This window comes from Dasypus novemcinctus, chromosome 10 (assembly GCF_030445035.2).
Source record: "Dasypus novemcinctus isolate mDasNov1 chromosome 10, mDasNov1.1.hap2, whole genome shotgun sequence".
In the NCBI taxonomy this organism is placed as follows: domain Eukaryota; kingdom Metazoa; phylum Chordata; class Mammalia; order Cingulata; family Dasypodidae; genus Dasypus; species Dasypus novemcinctus.
This window is the reverse complement of record NC_080682.1, coordinates 111,173,414-111,191,508: the sequence shown is the minus strand read 5'-3', so window position 1 is coordinate 111,191,508 and position 18,095 is coordinate 111,173,414. Positions and strand designations below refer to the sequence as shown.

Genomic DNA, 18,095 nt, shown 5'->3' with positions numbered 1-18,095 from the left:
CATGGATATTCTGCTGATCCGCATTGAGCCTTCCGTATAAGGTCATTTTCCAGTTGCATCATCAGTTGGTAGTTGATAGTGGTCCCTCGTTGCCAGGGAGGCTCATCCCCGGGTGTCATGTCCCACGCTGGGGGGAAGGCATTGCATTTACATGCTGAGTTTGGCTTCGAGACTGGCCACATTTGAGTAACATGAAGGCTGACAGAAGGAAATTCCCAGGCACAAAGTTGCTCTAGGCCTTGTTATTATTTTGGGTTTATCAGCTCACAAGCATAGTCATTAGTATCAGGGGCTCACTGTTGAACCCTCACTCCCTCCCGGTCCCCACCACTGTACCTGGGAGACTGTCGCTGCTCCCCTAGGGACCACGACAGAGCACCACTGGCCAGGAACCCAGTACCCCCCCTACTGTGGTTTTTAATTGTTGCCACTATGAGTATATCCAAACATTACCATGCACCCTGGACATATGTTCTGTACAGCTCCCTGTCAGTCATATATCATCTGTCATTGGTATCCCATCCTTGTGTTTTTCTTATCTAACATTTTATGTAATCTATGTATCTCTTAAAAATAAATAAATATATTAGAAAAAAAAAAAACATGTTTTTTGGGGGTATATAGTGCCAAGCCACCACAGACACAATTAAAGATAATTTATAGTACAGTGTAGTGAGGGCCATATAAAGGATTGCGCCAAGATGCTGTTGTGGTCCAAGAGCAAGGTCATTCAGACCTAGTTCAGGGGTCAGTACCGACCTCTGAGACCTGGAGGGGTTAGGTATGGGGAGGCAGGGGGGCCTAGGCAGAGGAACAAGTTGAGCAGAAGCTTGAAGCAGTAGGTGCACTGGTACGGAATCATGAGAGCTGACTAGCAGCCAGTCTTGGAAGCCCTTTAGGCATTAAGCAGCTCAGGCTTTTTTCCATAGGAAACTGGGAACTTCTGAAGGGTTGTGTGTGTTGTGTGGTGTTTTAAATTTATATATATTTTTAATCACAAACATAACATTTATTGCAACAAATTCAACAGAGTAGAAATGTATAAAATAGTGAGACTACTGCAAATAAAACAGCAAAACAAACTACAAATACCGATGACATTCACTCTCCAGAAATTAACCTGGAGATAATCACAGTTTATAGATTTGTGTGCATCATTCTGGAGTTTTTAATACAGTATGTTAGAATTTTTTAAAAAAAAGATTTATTTATTTATTTATTTCTCTCCTATTCCCCCTCCCTGCCCCGGTTGTCTGTTCTCTGTGTCTATTTGCTGCGTCTTTTTTCCGCTTCTGTTGTTGTCAGAGGCATGGGAATCTGTGTTTCTTTTGGTTGCGTCATCTTGTTGTGTCAGCTCTCCGTGTGGGCGGCACTATTCTAAGGCAGGCTGCACTTTCTGTTGTGCTGGGTGGCTCTCCTTATGGGGCGCACTGCTTGCGCATGGGGCTCCCCTACGCGGGGGACACCCCTGCGTGGCACAGCACTCCTTGTGCGCATCAGCCCTGCGCATGGGCCAGCTCCACACGGGTCAAGGAGGCCCGGGATTTGAACTGCAGACCTCCCATGTGGTAGACAGACACCCTAACCACTGGGCCAAGTCCGCTGCCATGTTAGAATTTCTCACATTCTGGGTTTACAACTGTCTTCTGCCTGGAATGCTCTTCCTCTAAAAATTCCCATGGCTCTCTCCCTCAGCTGTCCATTCAAAAGTCCTATGTCAGAGTGGCCTTTCTTCACCATCCTGTCTAGAATAGCTCCCCACATCTTCCTCATTCCCCTGTACCAGCCACACCCACTGTGATACGGTCTTCCTGGAGTTACCTGAGCCCCGAAACGTATTTCCACATGGCATCTCCTAACAGCGGATGGAAATGCACATTAGGATGCCCAGAAGAAGAGTGTGGTTTTACAGACTTACCCATTTGAATGTAAGCTTCACGAAAGCAGGAATTGCTTTTGTTTTATTTACCATGTGTCCCCAGTAGAACAATTCTTGGCACATGATAGACTCTTAGGGCATATTTGTTGAATGAATACATTTAATTAGCATTTCAGATAGAACAAAGTACTTTAATGTGCTTTCAAAATATATTTAAAAATTAACTTATTTTGTAAGTTAACAAGCATAACAAGGAGAGAAAAATAATAATGAACCCACAGGTGTCCAGCTTCAAATATTATCAGCATTTTGCTATTTTTGTTTGAACCATTTCCTCACTTTTTTGGTGGGAGGGGTTGTTAAATATGTTAAAGCAAATTTGAGATAGCATATCATTTCACTTGTAAATAATTATCTATCTTGTGACAGATAACGACTTTAAAAATCTTTAATAGTATTTATACATGCTAGTCAGTGTTCAGTTTTCACGAATTGTCTTTTTTTTTTTTATTTTTTTTATTTTTTTTATTTTTTATTTTTTATTTTTTATTGACTTTGTAATAATATTACATTAAAAATATATATGTGAGGTCCCATTCAACCCCACCCCCCCACCCCCCCTCTCCCCCCCCCCAACAACACTCGTTCCCATCATCATGACACATCCATTGGATTTGGTAAGTACATCTTTGGGCACCTCTGCACCTCATATACATTGGTTCACATCATGGCCCATACTCTCCTCTATTCCATCATGTAGGCCCTGTGAGGATTTACAATGTCCGGTGATTACCTCTGAAGCACCATCCAGGGCAGCCCCATGTCCCGAAGATGCCTCCACCTCTCATCTCTTCCTGCCTTTCCCCATACCCTTTGTCCATTATGTCCACTTTTCCCAATCCAATGCCACCTCTTCTATGTGGACACTGGATTGGTTGTGTCCATTGCACCTTTATGTCAAGAGGAGGCTCAGATTCCACCTGGATGCTGGATGCAATCCTCCCATTTTCAGTTGTAATCACTCTAGGCTCCATGGTGTGGTGGTTGTCCTTCTTCACCTCCATCTTAGCTGAGTGTGGTAAGTCCAATAAATCAGATTGTAGGTGCTGGAGTCTGTTGAGGCTCAGGATCTGGCTATCACATTGTCAGTCCAGAGATTCAAATCCCCTAAATATATCTTAAACCCCAACATTAACTGCACCTCCAGCACATTAGCATGAAAGTCTTATGAAGGGAGATCCCATCTGAGTCCGGATTCATCACACATAAACACCATTTCCAAAGAGGGGCCATCTGCCCTGGTAGTTAACCCCATCGGCCATGACCATAACTCCCATGGGTCTCTTTAGCCCTCAAAGGAACCAATATCTGGGGGTTGTATCTGCTTTATCTGTCTCTCTGACTCTGCTCAGTTGTGCATGAGGGCAAACCTTCTGCCAGCCTCCAGACTCTTTTTTAGAAACTCGTAGCCATATAAACTCATTTCTCCTTTCCATTTCCCCCTTACTTTAGGTCAAACAGCATTTTAAAGTCATGGTATTTTATGTAGACATGGATATTCTGCTGATCCGCATTGAACCTTCCGTATAAGGTCATTTTCCAGTTGCATCATCAGTTGGTAGTTGATAGTGGTCCCTCGTTGCCAGGGAGGCTCATCCCCGGGTGTCATGTCCCACGCTGGGGGGAAGGCATTGCATTTACATGCTGAGTTTGGCTTCGAGACTGGCCACATTTGAGTAACATGAAGGCTGACAGAAGGAAATTCCCAGGCGCAAAGTTGCTCTAGGCCTTGTTATTATTTTGGGTTTATCAGCTCACAAGCATAGTCATTAGTATCAGGGGCTCACTGTTGAACCCTCACTCCCTCCCGGTCCCCACCACTGTACCTGGGAGACTGTCGCTGCTCCCCTAGGGACCACGACAGAGCACCACTGGCCGGGAACCCAGTACCCCCCCTACTGTGGTTTTTAATTGTTGCCACTATGAGTATATCCAAACATTACCATGCACCCTGGACATATGTTCTGTACAGCTCCCTGTCAGTCATATATCATCTGTCATTGGTATCCCATACCAGTATCCCTCCATTGCCATTATTGAAACACTCTGTGATCCAGAACTCCCCGAAATTTGAAGCCCAATATAATGTCATGGTCCCTTACTAGGGAATGGCATATAGCGATGAGTTTAAAGGATAGATAAAGAACTTGGATAAAGTTAGATAAAGAACTTAGATAAAGAATGTTGACTTGAAAAAATTCCACATCCTATTTTTTTCTTTCCCCCCCCCCCCCCCCCCCAATTATTCAGCTTTTCTTCACAGGAGTCCTAGACCACAGCAATGTATATATATAATATACAGCACTCCCACACATCCACCAGAAAACCTTTTCCCTTCCACAGTGATACTCTTACGCCCTATTCATATCATATTTACTTAAAGTGATGTACAGAGTCTGAGACATTAGCTTTCTAACAAGGTGACATCTGTATTTACATTATGGTGCATACTTTAGGATACACAGTTCTTTACATTTTTAGTTATCCTATGTTTTACATTATGGTTTACATTATCAGTCTGTCATCTCCTATATGTTATGGTGTAATATTACATGTTTTATATCCATCCTTGTGTACTCTCAAGAAACTCCTCTCTTACCCCCCATTTACTTTGGTTCCACACATTTAACGTCCATTTTCCCTTCCACCTTAGTGCCCTCAGTGATAGCCAACCTCCGTTTCCTGAGGAGCCACTTCCAGAGATAGATGGAATAGTGTTCAGGGCCTAACTTGCTCAACTGCCCCAATGCCCTGGGAGCCACCCTTTCTCTCGAGGGATACAGTTCCCTCTATTGGATGGCATTAGTCCTCCCCAGGATGTGGGTCCACCCCCACTCTCACTACTTGGGTTTCTACCCCATGGTGTCACCCACTCTGGCAGAATGAGCTTTTAGACATTCCCCAGGAGCCCGTCCTGCATCAGACCCTCCCCTCCGAGCATTCTAAACAGGTAACCCTCTTTATTATATTTTGATATGATTTTCTCGGCATTTTACTCTCCACCAACACCTGACCCTCTCCTGGTTCGTATGCTACCCCTCCCTCCCCCCACTTTTGGGCAACGTTACCCACCCGTCCCTCCCCAGCCACCCTCAAACCCGCAAAGCCCCAAGCAAAGGCAACCCCTTGCCCCCCTTTTATCTCTTCTTTGTGTTCATACTTACCACCATCTCGTCTTAAATTCCACCCCTGCAGACATCGGCTCATATCTTTCCTCCACCCTCCGATTTCCTGCAAGCCTATCGTTCAGTCTCTTGCTATCTAGGGCAGCTTGTTTATTTCATATCATTGAGGTCATGTAGTATTTGTCCTTCAATGTCTGGGTTGCTTCACTCAACATAAGGTTCTCAAGATTCATCCATGTTATCACATGTGTTTGTAGTGTGTTTGTTCTTACAGCCGAGTAGTATTCCATTGTGTGTATATACCACATTTTATTGATCCACTCGTCTGTTGATGGGCATTTGGGTTGATTCCAACTTTTGGCAATAGTGAACAATGCTGCTATGAACATTGGTGTACATATATTGGTTTGTGTTCTTGTTTTCAGTTCTGCTGGGTATATTCCCAGCAGTGGTATTGCTGGGTCATATGGCAAATCTATGGCTAGTTTTTTGAGAAACCGCCATACTGTTCTCCAGAATGGTTGGATCCTTCTGCATTCCCACCAGCAGTGGATGAGTGTTCCCCTTCCTTCACATCCTCTCCAGCACTTGTATTCTTCTGTTTTTTTCATAGCTGCCAATCTTATGGGTGTAAGATGGTATCTCATTGTGGTTTTGATTTGCATTTCCCTGATAGCTAGAGATTTGGAACATTTTTTCATGTGCTTTCTTGCCATTTGTATTTCTTCTTCGGAGAAGTGTCTGTTTAAGTCTTTTTCCCATTTTTTAAATGGATTGTTTATCTTTTTATTTTCAAGATGTAGGAGTTCTTTATATATGCAAGTTATAAGTTTCTTATCAGATATATGATTGCCAAATATTTTCTCCCACTGTGTGGGCTCCCTTTTTACTTTCTTGACAAACTCCTTTGAGGTGCAGAAGGCTTTAATTTTGAGGAAGTCCCATTTATCTATTAGTTCTTTTGCTGCTCGTGCTTTTGGTGAGATATTCATAAATCCATTACCTATTACAAGGTCCTGTAGATGTTTCCCTACACTGCTTTCTAAGGTTTTTATGGTCTTGGCTTTTATATTTAGGTCTTTGATCCATCTTGAGTTGATCTTTGTATAAGGTGTGAGATGGTAATCCTCTTTCATTCTTCTACATATGGCTATCCAGTTCTCCAGACACCATTTGTTGAATAGGCCACTCTCTCCCAGTTGAGAGGGTTTGGTGGCTTTATCGAATATTATGTGGTTGTATATGTGAGGTTCTATATCAGAGCTTTCAATTCGATTCCATTGGTCTATATGTCTCTCCTTATGCCAATACCATGCTGTTTTCACCACCGTAGCTTTATAGTATGTTTTGAAGTCAGGTAGTGTGATTCCTCCAATTTCGTTTTTCTTTTTCAGTATGTCTTTGGCTATTCGGGGTCTCTTTCCTTTCCAAATAAATTTCATAGTTAGTTTTTCTAGTTCCTTAAAGAAGGCTGCATTGATTTTTATTGGGATTGCATTGAATGTGTAGATCAATTTTGGTAGGATAGACATCTTAATAATGTTCAGTCTTCCTATCCATGAACAAGGAATAGTCTTCCATTTATTTAGGTCTTCTTTGATTTCCTTGAACAATCTTGTATAGTTCTCAGTGTATAAGTTCTTTACCTCTTTAGTTAAATTTATTCCTAAGTATTTGATTTTTTTATTTACTATTGTGAATGGTATTTGTTTCTTGATTTCCTCCTGATCTTGCTCATTATTGGTGTACAGAAATGCTACTGATTTTTGCGCATTGATCTTATAACCTGCGACTTTACTAAACTCATTTATGAGTTCTAGAATCTTCGTTGTAGATCTCTCAGGGTTTTCTATGTATAGGATCATGTCATCTGCAAATAATGAAATTTTGACTTCTTCCTTTCCAATTTGAATGCCTTTTATTTCTGGTTCTTGCCTCAGTGCTCGAGCAAGTACTTCTAAGACAATGTTAAATAGGAGCGGCGACAGTGGGCATCCTTGTCTTGTTCCTGAGTTTAGAGGGAAGGAGTCTAGGATTTCTCCATTGTAAACAATATTGGCTTTAGGTTTTTCATATATACTCTTTATCATGTTCAAAAAATTTCCTTGTATTCCAATCATTTGGAGTGTTTTTATCAAGAAAGGGTGCTGTATTTTGTCAAATGCTTTTTCTGCATCAATAGATATAATCATGTGATTTTTTTCCTTCAATCTGTTTATATGGTGTATTACGTTGATTGATTTTCTTATGTTGAACCATCCTTGCATACCTGGGATGAATCCCACTTGGTCGTGGTGTATAATTCGTTTAATGTGTTGTTGAATACGATTAGCAAGTATTTTGTTAAGTATTTTTGCGTCTAGGTTCATTAGAGAAATTGGTCTGTAATTTTCCTTTCTTGTGATGTCTTTGTTTGGCTTTGGTACTAGGGTAATGTTGGCATCATAGAAGGAGTTGGGTAATGTTCTTTCTGTTTCGATGGTTTGGAATAGTTTCAGCAGGATTGGTGTCAGTTCTTTCCGGAATGTTTTATAGAATTCACCTGTGAAGCCATCTGGCCCTGGGCTCTTCTTAGTTGGGAGATTTTTAATAACTGATTCTATCTCTCTGCTTGTGATTGGTTTGTTAAGATCATCAATTTCTTCTTTTGTCAATATGGGCTGTTTATGTGTTTCTAGGAATTTGTCCATTTCCTCTAGATTGTCATTTTTGTTGGAATATAGTTTTTCAAAATATCCTCTTATGATAGTCTTTATTTCTGTGGGGTCAGTGGTGATATCGCCTTTCTCATTTCTTATTTTGTGTATTTGCATCTTCTCTCTTTTTTTCTTTGTTAGTGTTGCTAAAGGTTTGTCAATTTTGTTAATCTTCTCAAAAAACCAGCTCTTGGTCTTGTTTATCTGTTCAAGTGCTTTCTTATTTTCTATTTCATTTAGTTCTGCTCTTATCTTTGTTATTTCCTTCCTTCTTCTTCCTGTTGGGTTACTTTGTTGTTGTTTTTCTAATTCCTTCAAATGTGCAGTTAGTTCTTCAATTTTTGCTCTTTCTTCTTTTTTGATATATGAATTTATGGCTATAAACTTCCCTCTCAGTACTGCTTTTGCTGCATCCCATAAATTTTGGTATGTTGTGTTATCATTATCATTTGTTTCAAGGTAGTCATTGATTTCTTTTGAGATTTCCTCTTTGACCCACTGTTTTTCTAAGAGTGTGTTGTTTAATTTCCAAATCGTGGTGTGAAATCTGGGCTTCTTTCCCTTGCAAATCTCCAGCTTGACTCCACTGTGGTCAGAGATAATGTTTTGTATGATTTCAATCTTTCTGAATTCGTTCAGCCTTTCTTTGTGGCCTAGCATATGATCTATCTTGGAGAATGATCCATGTGCGCTTGAGAAAAATGTATATCCTGCTGTGTTTGGGTGTAGCGATCTATATATGTCTATTAGATCGAGCTCCTCTAATATACTATTCAGATGTTTTGTGTCTTTGGTGATTCTCTTTTGAGATGTTCTGTCCAGAATTGAAAGTGGTGTATTAAAATCCCCCACTATAATTGTAGATGTATCTATTCTTTCACTTAGTTTTTCCAGCGTTTGCCTGACGTATTTAGAGGCACCCTTGTTAGGGGCATAGATATTTATGATTGTTCGATCTTCTTGACAGATTTTCCCTTTGACTAAAATGTAGTATCCTTCTTTGTCTCTCACAATTGTTTCACATTTAAAGTCTATTTTGTCTGATATTAATATAGCTACTCCTGCCTTTTTTTGGTTATTGTTAGCTTGTATGATTGTTTTCCAGCCTTTCACTTTCAATCTCCATGCGTCTCTGGGTCTAAGATGTGTCTCTTGTAGACAGCATATGGATGGGTCATATTTCCTTATCCAGTGTCCCAGTCTGAATCTTTTGATAGGTGAGTTTAATCCATTGACATTCAGTGTTATTACTATCAAGGAATTATTTGTGTTAGCCATATTTTGATTGGATTTGTGTTTGTCATATTTTGTTTGTATATTTTTTTTTTTGTCTTTTTTGTTGTTGTTGTTGGTCTTATACTCTCCTCCAACTTTGCCTTTCCTGTTTTTTCCTTTCTTCCTGCAGAACTCCCTTCAGAATTTCTTGAAGGGGAGGTTTCTTGTTGGTATACTCTTTCAGTTTCTGTTTGTCTGCGAATATTTTGAACTCTCCATCATGTTTGAATGCTAGTTTAGCTGGATAGAGTATTCTTGGTTGGAAATTTTTTTCCTTTAGTACCTTGACTATATCATACCACTGTCTTCTTGCCTCCATGGTTTCAGAAGAGAAATCAGCACTTAATCTAATTGAGCTTCCCTTGTATGTGATGGTTTTCTTTTCTCTTGCTGCTTTTAGGATCTTCTCTTTGTCTTGAGCATTGGATAATTTGACAAGTATATGTCTTGGGGTGGGCCTGTTGGGGTTTATGACTTGTGGAGTGCGCTGTGCTTCTTGGATATGTACATCTGTCTCTTTCAGTAGATTTGGGAAGTTTTCAGTCATTATTTCCTGCAACACTCTTTCTGACCCCTTTCCCTTCTCTTCACCTTCTGGAATGCCTATAATACGTATGTTTGAGCGTTTTGCATTGTCATTCAGGTCCCTAAATCCTAATTGGATTTTTTCTATCTTCTTATTGACCCCTTCTACTATCTGTTTGATTTCTGATGTACTGTCTTCCACATCACTAATTCTCTGCTCTGTCTCTTCTAGTCTGCTGATATTTGCTGCAAGTGTATTTTTGATTTCTTGAACTGTGGTGTTCATTCCCATCATATCTGTTATGTTTTTGCGTATGTCTGCAATTTCCCCTCCAAGTGATGTCTTCATGTTGTTAACCTCTTTCATTACTGCATCAAATTTGTCGGTGATAAATGTTCTGAGATCTTTCATTGCTTGTGCCAAGTTTTGCTCCCCTTCGTGATTATTGGTTTGTTGATTGGATTCAGCCATGTTTTCCTGATTATTGGTTTGGTTCGTAGATTTTTGTTGCTTTCTGGTCATCTCTTTATTTTGACGAATTTAATCAGTTCCTTAGCTTCTTTGTCTGCTCTTGGAGGTTAATTAGTTGTTATTTTTGCACAGGTGTTATATCTTCTCTTTGTCACTTTTTTCTTCTTATTCTAGTTACTTGTTGTTGGTTAAGTTCACTTTAGAGGAAAGTATTAGTGTTGGGGAAAGGCAATTGTGCAAGCAAGGGAAAAGTGTAAAGTTGTATTGGTGATGTATGTTAATAAAGCAGGAATATGAGATCTGGAAGGATGGAGGTTAGATTCATGTAGATTGTATAGAGTTATAGCTGTAGGTAGAGTACCTTTTATGAAGTTGATGACTGAATTTGGGAGGAATATGGTATGAACTACACAGCTATTGTTTTCATGAGAGAGGGAAAAAGAAAAGAAAGGTAATAGTTTCAAGAGTGGATAATAGACAGAAAACAGAACAAAGGTATTAGAAATTAAGAGTTAGACACTTTGTGGATCAAAGAACGGGAGGTGGGGGGTGGAATATAGGAGAGACAGTAGATGATAGTGGATATCAAGATGCAGGGGAAGGGGGATAGTGTAGGTAGCCTAAATCAGTTCACACAGAAATGAGGCAGTGGAGGATGGGAAAACCCAGCAAATGTGAGGTGTTCCCTGTAGCACCTATTGTATACTTGAATTAAAGTAAAAATAAGTGGAAGATGAGGGACAAGAGGGAAAGAGAAAACCGAAAAAAAAACAAACAAACAAAAAAAAACAAACTAATTATAATAGAGAAAAAAGAAAGGCAAGAAGAAAGGAAGAAAGAAAAAGAGGATGGGCAAACGGTGGGGAACGGATAGGGAGAAGAGAGATACAGGTACACACGTGTCACAATTGCAACACTATCTAAAACAACAACTTCCCCCCGCTTTGCCCTAAAACCCCCCCGTCTGTCTGCCCAAATGGGTCTGCAAGCACCTCCCTTCCCACAAACCCCCAATAGGCCGCCCAGGGCCCACGAACTCCCCAGTACTGCAGATGCTCAAAAAAAAAAAAAAAAAAAAAAAAAAAAAAATTTAAGTAAAATTAAAACAAACAAACAAACAAACAAACAAAAAAAAACAAAAAAAAACAGAAACCCCTCCGCAGGCCCGGCTCCGCCCGCCGCGGAGGCTTGGACCGGCTCTGCCCGGCTCCTCACGCCGCCTTGGCCTGGCCTGGCTCCGCCCAGCTCCGCTCGCTACAGCGGCCCAGCCGGCTCCGGCATCCACCTCCCGCCACCGCGGCCTGGACCGGCCCTGCCCGGCTCCGTACCCGCCGCGGCCTGACCCGGGCCCGCCCGGCTCCAAACGCTACCGCGGCCCGCAGCCGGGGCCTGCACCGGCCCCGCCCGGCTCCAAGCGCTACCGCGGCCCGCAGCCGGGGCCTGCACCGGCCCCGCCCGGCTCCAAGCGCTACCGCGGCCCGCAGCCGGGGCCTGCACCGGCCCCGCCCGGCTCCAAGCGCTACCGCGGCCCGCAGCCGGGACCTGCACCGGCCCCGCCCGGCTCCAAGCGCTACCGCGGCCCGCAGCCGGGGCCTGCACCGGCCCCGCCCGGCTCCAAGCGCTACCTCGGCCCGCAGCCGGGGCCTGCACCGGCCCCGCCCGGCTCCAAGCGCTACCGCGGCCCGCAGCCGGGGCCTGCACCGGCCCCGCCCGGCTCCAAGCGCTACCGCGGCCCGCAGCCGGGGCCTGCACCGGCCCCGCCCGGCTCCAAGCGCTACCGCGGCCCGCCGCCGGGACCTGCACCGGCCCCGCCCGGCTCCAAGCGCTACCTCGGCCCGCAGCCGGGGCCTGCACCGGCCCCGCCCGGCTCCAAGCGCTACCGCGGCCCGCAGCCGGGGCCTGCACCGGCCCCGCCCGGCTCCAAGCGCTACCTCGGCCCGCAGCCGGGGCCTGCACCGGCCCCGCCCGGCTCCAAGCGCTACCGCGGCCCGCAGCCGGGGCCTGCACCGGCCCCGCCCGGCTCCAAGCGCTACCTCGGCCCGCAGCCGGGGCCTGCACCGGCCCCGCCCGGCTCCAAACGCTACCGCGGCCCGGCCCGGCCTGGCTCAGCCCCACCGAGCGGGGCTAGATGCCTCGTCTCCGCCTACCCAAGAAGGGAATCCTCTGCAGGTAGCTGGGATCTCCGTGTATATTTCACAGACGAATCCTCTCTGTTACCTTCCCTCCAAATCGATGTCCAGACACCTCCGGACCAGCAAAAATCCCGAAACAATCCGGTCCCAAAGAGTCTCCAACGCCGCCCAGCCGATTCCCTGCAGAAGACTCTAACAGGGATGTTCACTCAGCCGCCATCTTGCCCCCCTCACGAATTGTCTTGAAGTCTTTTTACACTGTTTTTTTTTTTTTTTTTTTAAGATTTATTTTTATTTATTTAATTCCCCTCCCCTCCCCCGGTTGTCTGTTTTCTGTGTCTTTTTGCTGAGTCTTATTTCTTTGTCCGCTTCTGTTGTCGTCAGCGGCACGGGAAGTGTGGGTGGCGCCATTCCTGGGCAGGCTGCACTTTGTTTCGCGCTGGGCGGCTCTCCTTATGGGTGCACTCCTTGCGCGTGGGGCTCCCCTACGCCGGGGACACCCCTGCGTGGCTCGGCACTCCTTGCGCGCATCAGCACTGCGCATGGGCCAGCTGCACACGGGTCAAGGAGGCCCGGGGCTTGAACCGCGGACCTCCCCTGTGGTAGACGGACGCCCTAACCACTGGGCCAAAGTCCGTTTCCCCTTTTTACACTTTGTTTGAAGCAGGATGCATACTTGCATTGGCTGATATGTGTGTCTCTTAAGTCTCTTTCAACCTCTAACAGCCTCCCCCTCGCTACCACTCTGCTCTTTCCTCATGCTTGAATACTGGGGCATTTACATGTATCATTTCTCATATGCTGGTTTTGACTGATTGCATCCTTATTTTACATGTGTTTTTTGTTTCCTCTTTATGGTACCTCTGTGAGTCAGGCAATTCAGCTTTTATACCCTCTATATGAAAGAATGGATGCTCAAAGAGAGGAAGAAGAACACGAGTATTTGACTGTTATGTGCCCATTTCTGTGCTAGTAGTTTTCAGTAACCCTCTGAGGTTGGTATTATCCCTCTTTCACAGATGAGACTCAGAGAGGTTAATTAGTATCTTCAAGTCGTATAGATATTGATAGCAAATCTGGGCTTTGCACCTAAATCTGGCAATTTCAAAGCCTTTTTTCTGTCTGTTGAACCTCGCAGCTTAAGGTTAAGGTTTCAAGTAAATGACTTTCCCAAGGCTAGGTACATGGTAAGTGGCATAGGTGTGCCAGGGTTCTAGGTCTTCTCACTCAACGTATCTTTTGCCTCTTCCCGATTTCAGGCCTCTTTATTGTGCCTGATCATGTCCTTAGAAGTTATAGGAAGTGGGGAGTTGGTCATATGTGAAAGGGGCTTTATCCTTTGAGTATACATTTACATAATTTTTTCTTTGGTATAAAAATGTGTTTACCTGATTTTAGCACTGGTAAAGTAGCTTTAATCTTGCAAGAACATTTCTGGTTATAAATTAATCACATTAGGAAGTCATAAAAAAAATTCCCTTTGTTGTATTTGGGTATAACATTCTGATTGAGAAGAACTCCCTCCCCTGAGGTATATCAAGTTAAATTTTTTGGAAATGAAACCTTGGGACACTAAGATTATTGCATCTCTTTTGGGATGTTAGTTTCCCATGTTCCTCTTTGTTGGTGGTTAACTGAAAGTAGAGCACCAAGGTAACAACTGCTTCTGTTGTTCCAGGAGAACGATGCCTCTGTGAGACTGAAAATAGCATCATTGTTGGGTTTATTATCAAAGACTGCAGGATTTTCACCAGATTGCATTATGGATGATGCCATTAATATCTTGCAGAATGAAAGTAAGTTGCCATCTAAAAGCTGTATAGTCAGAGCAGAAATCTTTAGTTCTGTTGTATAGAATTTTAGACTGTGCAAAATTTTGTTGTGTATGATTGTTATTGGAAGGGAATTTAAGGATGCTTCACTAAAACCATTTTATATGTTTACATTAGAGTTAAAATATAGTTGTTTCTTAATAACCATTATTTACTGACTTCTGCCAAGTATTGATACTTAAGTAGTAAGATATAAGATAGTATGGTCCCATTTATAGGTGGGGAATTTGAAGCTTAGAGAAAGAAGTTTACTAACTTGATCTAGGTTACACAATATATAGCAGAGTTGGTATTTATACCTAAGTGTGTCTGAATTGATGCTTTGTTCACTGTGCTGCACTAACTCAAACCCTGAGAGGTGCTGTCCTATTCATGTCATCCATCACTTTTTTTTTTAAAGATTTATTTTATTTATTTCTCTCTCCTTCCCACCCCCCCTACCCCACCCCAGTTGTCTGTTCTCTGTGTCTATTTGCTGCGTGTTCTTCTTTGTCCTCTTCTGTTGTTGTCAGCAGCACGGGAATCTGTGTTTCTTTTTGTTGCGTCATCTTGTTGTGTCAGCTTTCCATGTGTGCGGCGCCACTCCTGGGCAGGCTGCACTTTCTTTTGCACTGGGCGGCTCTCCGTACGGGGTGCACTCCTTGCACATGGGGCTCCCCTACGTGGGGGACACCCCTGCGTGGCATGGCACTCCTTCCACACATCAAGTTTTGTATGCATTGTGTTATTTCTTTTTCTAATTATTCCTTGTTGGTGCCCACTAAAGTATACGCTCAGTGGTTAGGTGAAGCTGAGAAACTACTTCAGCTTTTTAATTTTTTGATACTTATCTGATTTTGTTTGTATTTGAGATTCTGTTACGGAGTTAGGGCCTCAATAGCCATACCATTTATTTTAGAATTAAAAAAAAAAAAGAAAAAAGAAGTCCAGTGTTTCTGAAAATATTGTAATTCTCTTCATTGATAGAATTGGTTGCAGTTTGAAAGAATAGTATTATTTCATTTGGGAGTATAAATATTTAAACAAATAGAACTATTTAAATATTGGACTTCGGAGACTCTAAGAATAATCGGGGTCAGATGAACTCAGAGATGATCTAAATTCATTTTAATGGTAACAGTTATCTTAAATGTGGGCCATTGGCTGATGTTGAGAATTTTTATTTTAGAAACAACTTTGTGTCAAAATTTTACTTGTATTTAATTTTTATGTAAGACTTTTAATTTCTCAAGAAACAGTGAAAATTTTTTTTTTTTGGCAGGGAGGGATATCTTTTTTTGAAAGAGTTATAATAACATATATATAGATATACATTTTATATGATATATATCTATATATGCCTATATTTAATATATGATATATAGCAAAAGAAAATTTAAAAAAATTTCTACTGTTTTACAAAACAATTTGTTTTATATAATTTTCTACGTACACATTTTTTGTGGCTGTACTTATAGTGAATGTACTATCATGCATTTTACTATATTCATTTAGTATTGCATTATAATTTTTCCATGTTTTTACCTCATCTTCATAATATTATGGTGTTGGTAATGTGTGAAACATCAACAGATACATGTCTTAATTTTTTCCCTTGTAGATAGGGGCAAAGCAAACCTATTTCTTCTTGTTTTCGTTAAATGTGTTCTTTGGATAAATTCCTGGGAAGGTAATTACTGAATTAGGGAGTCCAAACATATTAATGTCCCTTGCTAAGTAATGCCATATTGCTATTCAAAAGAATTATTTCAATTTATACTGCAACTTATAATAACTGAGTATATTGGCATTTTAAAAAGTACTAAAATTGTTGTATTACCTTGTTTTCGCAGAAGTAACTAGCTAGATACCAAACCTGGAAAAATTCCCTATTTTAAGATTGGGTATTTCAAACAGTCATAGATTTTTCAAGCTATAAATGATCTTGTCTAAATACATCGTTTACAGATGACAGAAACTAAATTCTAGAGAGGTGAAGTGAATTGTTTCTTTCATTTAGCTAAGTATTAGCAGCACTGAAAGCTTAGTCCAGTGCTCTTTCTTATAGACCCTGGTTTGACTTAAATACTTTATCTCTAAAAAGCAAACACTATAAGAGAGAGTTAGTTTTGATACAAACCCCATCTTAGCCTTTTTAAAAGAAAGGAACTGAGACTATTCAATATTTATGGCAAAGAGCTATTTCATTTTTTACATATTCTGAGTCTCCTTTTTACTTAAGTATATCTAAGAGGTTTCATCTCTCTCTCTTCCTTGTTTCACGTTCCTGGTTCACCTAGATTCATAGAAGATAGAATGAAGGGGACCATAGAGATTATTAAGTTCAACCCATTTATTTCATAGCTAAGGATAATGCGCTCCAGGAAGATAGGTAGGACCAGACTTAGAGCAATAGTCTCCTGATGATGAGGATGATCTAGTGTGCTTTTTTTTTTTTTAAAGGTTTATTTTTTATTTCTCTCCCCTTCTCCTTGCCCTGCCCTGTTGTCTGCTCTCTGTGTCCATTCAGTGTGTGTTCTTCTTTGTCTGCTTGCATTGTTGTCAGCAGCTCTGGGAATCTGTGTCTCTTTGTTGCATCATCTTACTGAATCAGCTCTCCATGTGTGTGGCACCACTCCTGGGCAGGCTGTACTTTTTTTGTGTGAGGCAGCTCTCCTTGAGGGGTGCACTCCTTGCACGTGGGGCTCCCCTGTGTGGGGGACACCCCTGTGTGGCAGGGCATTCCTTGCACACATCAGCACTGCACGTGGGCCAGCTCACCACATGAGTCAGGAGGCCCTGGGTTTGAACCCTGGACCTCCTATGTGGTAGGCAGATGCTCGATCAGTTGAGCTAAATCCGCTTCCCTAGTGTGCATTTTTAATTCCTTGAGTGTGGTTCACACTTTTGGACCACATTTTTCATTTCAGTTCAGCAGATGTATGAGTTCTGTAATACCTTGGAAAGCCCTGGGCTAGGACACTTTGGGGGTCCTATATATATCTGCTTTGCTAGTACCTATATATCACCAATGATAACACAAAGCATGTTTTAGAGGTGGTAGAAATATGCTGCAGGAGCAAAGGAGAGGGTAAGATCAGTGCTGTCTGGAGAGACCTGGAAATGAAGAAGTAGATTTGGAAAGTTAGAGATGGGGAAGGTAATACCAAGAAGGAACATTATACTAAAAGGTAGAGAACTGGGAAAGTACAAGAGATATTTGAAGAATTGAATTGTTTTGTGAGAGATCAGTGGGATGTGGGAGATTTGAGGAGGGGGAAGAAAGGTAAAATGTTTTGGAGCCAAAGGTAGGTATTCTTAAAGACTGAGGAGATTGAATGTTATTTTGTAGGCTGTGGGGACTATGTAGTTTTTTTTGAGCAAGGACATGGAGTGATCAAGTCTAGTTTTATAAAAATAATTTGGTAGATTTGAAAATTTTGGTTTGGTGAGCTAGTAGTTTAGGAAGGAGATGTTGAGACTTATTCTCTTGTCCGTGGGGAGCTATCCAAAACAACCTGCAGTTGTAAGTCTAGAACTCAGGAGAGAGCTAGGGTTTAAGATTCAAATTTGTGATTTATCAGAGCCAAGAGTTAAAGGCTTATTAACTAGATTTTCATAAATTTATGTAGACTCATCTTTCTGAAGATTTAAATTATAGGGTGATATGCATGGTGGTTGTATTAGTCAGCCAAAGGGGTGCTGATACAAAGTACCAGAACTCTGTTGGCTTTTATGAAGGGTGTTTATTTGGGGAAAAAGCTTACAGTCACAAGGCACTAAAGAGTCCAATTCAAGGTACCATAAGAGGTACTTCCTCACCCAAAGTCTGTTGCCACATGTTGACACAAGATGGCGGGTGATGTCTATGAGGGTTCAGCCTTCCTTCTTCTTAAGGCTCTGTGGTTACAGCTTCTTCTGATCTCAGCTGTAGGATGGCATAAGGCTTGTCTCTCTTCCAGGGGCTCGTTTCTTCCTGGGTTCAGCTGCTTTTGGTCTTGTCACAAGTTCAGCTATAGACTATCAGGCTTATCTCCTTTCCCAGGACCTCTGCCGTGTCTAATGAGCTGTCTCTCTTACTCTGTGTTCTTCTTGGTGTGTCTCCTTCTGTGTGAGAGTC

The 18,095-nt window shown here is 42.2% G+C and overlaps 1 protein-coding gene across 5 annotated transcripts in view; it reads left to right on the top strand.

Annotated features, from left to right (window-relative positions):
* The window catches only part of INTS4 (integrator complex subunit 4), a 145,480-nt gene that overhangs the window by 30,548 nt on the left and 96,837 nt on the right, over positions 1-18,095 (top strand). For 4 of the 5 annotated variants that reach the window (XM_058306038.2, XM_058306039.2, XM_058306037.2 and 1 more), the window contains one exon: positions 13,843-13,960. The exons of the other annotated variant lie outside the window; for it this stretch is intronic. In XM_058306038.2, coding sequence (XP_058162021.1) covers positions 13,843-13,960 — 118 coding nt within the window. The remainder of the gene's footprint in view (positions 1-13,842; positions 13,961-18,095) is intronic. 5 annotated transcript variants of the gene reach the window in all.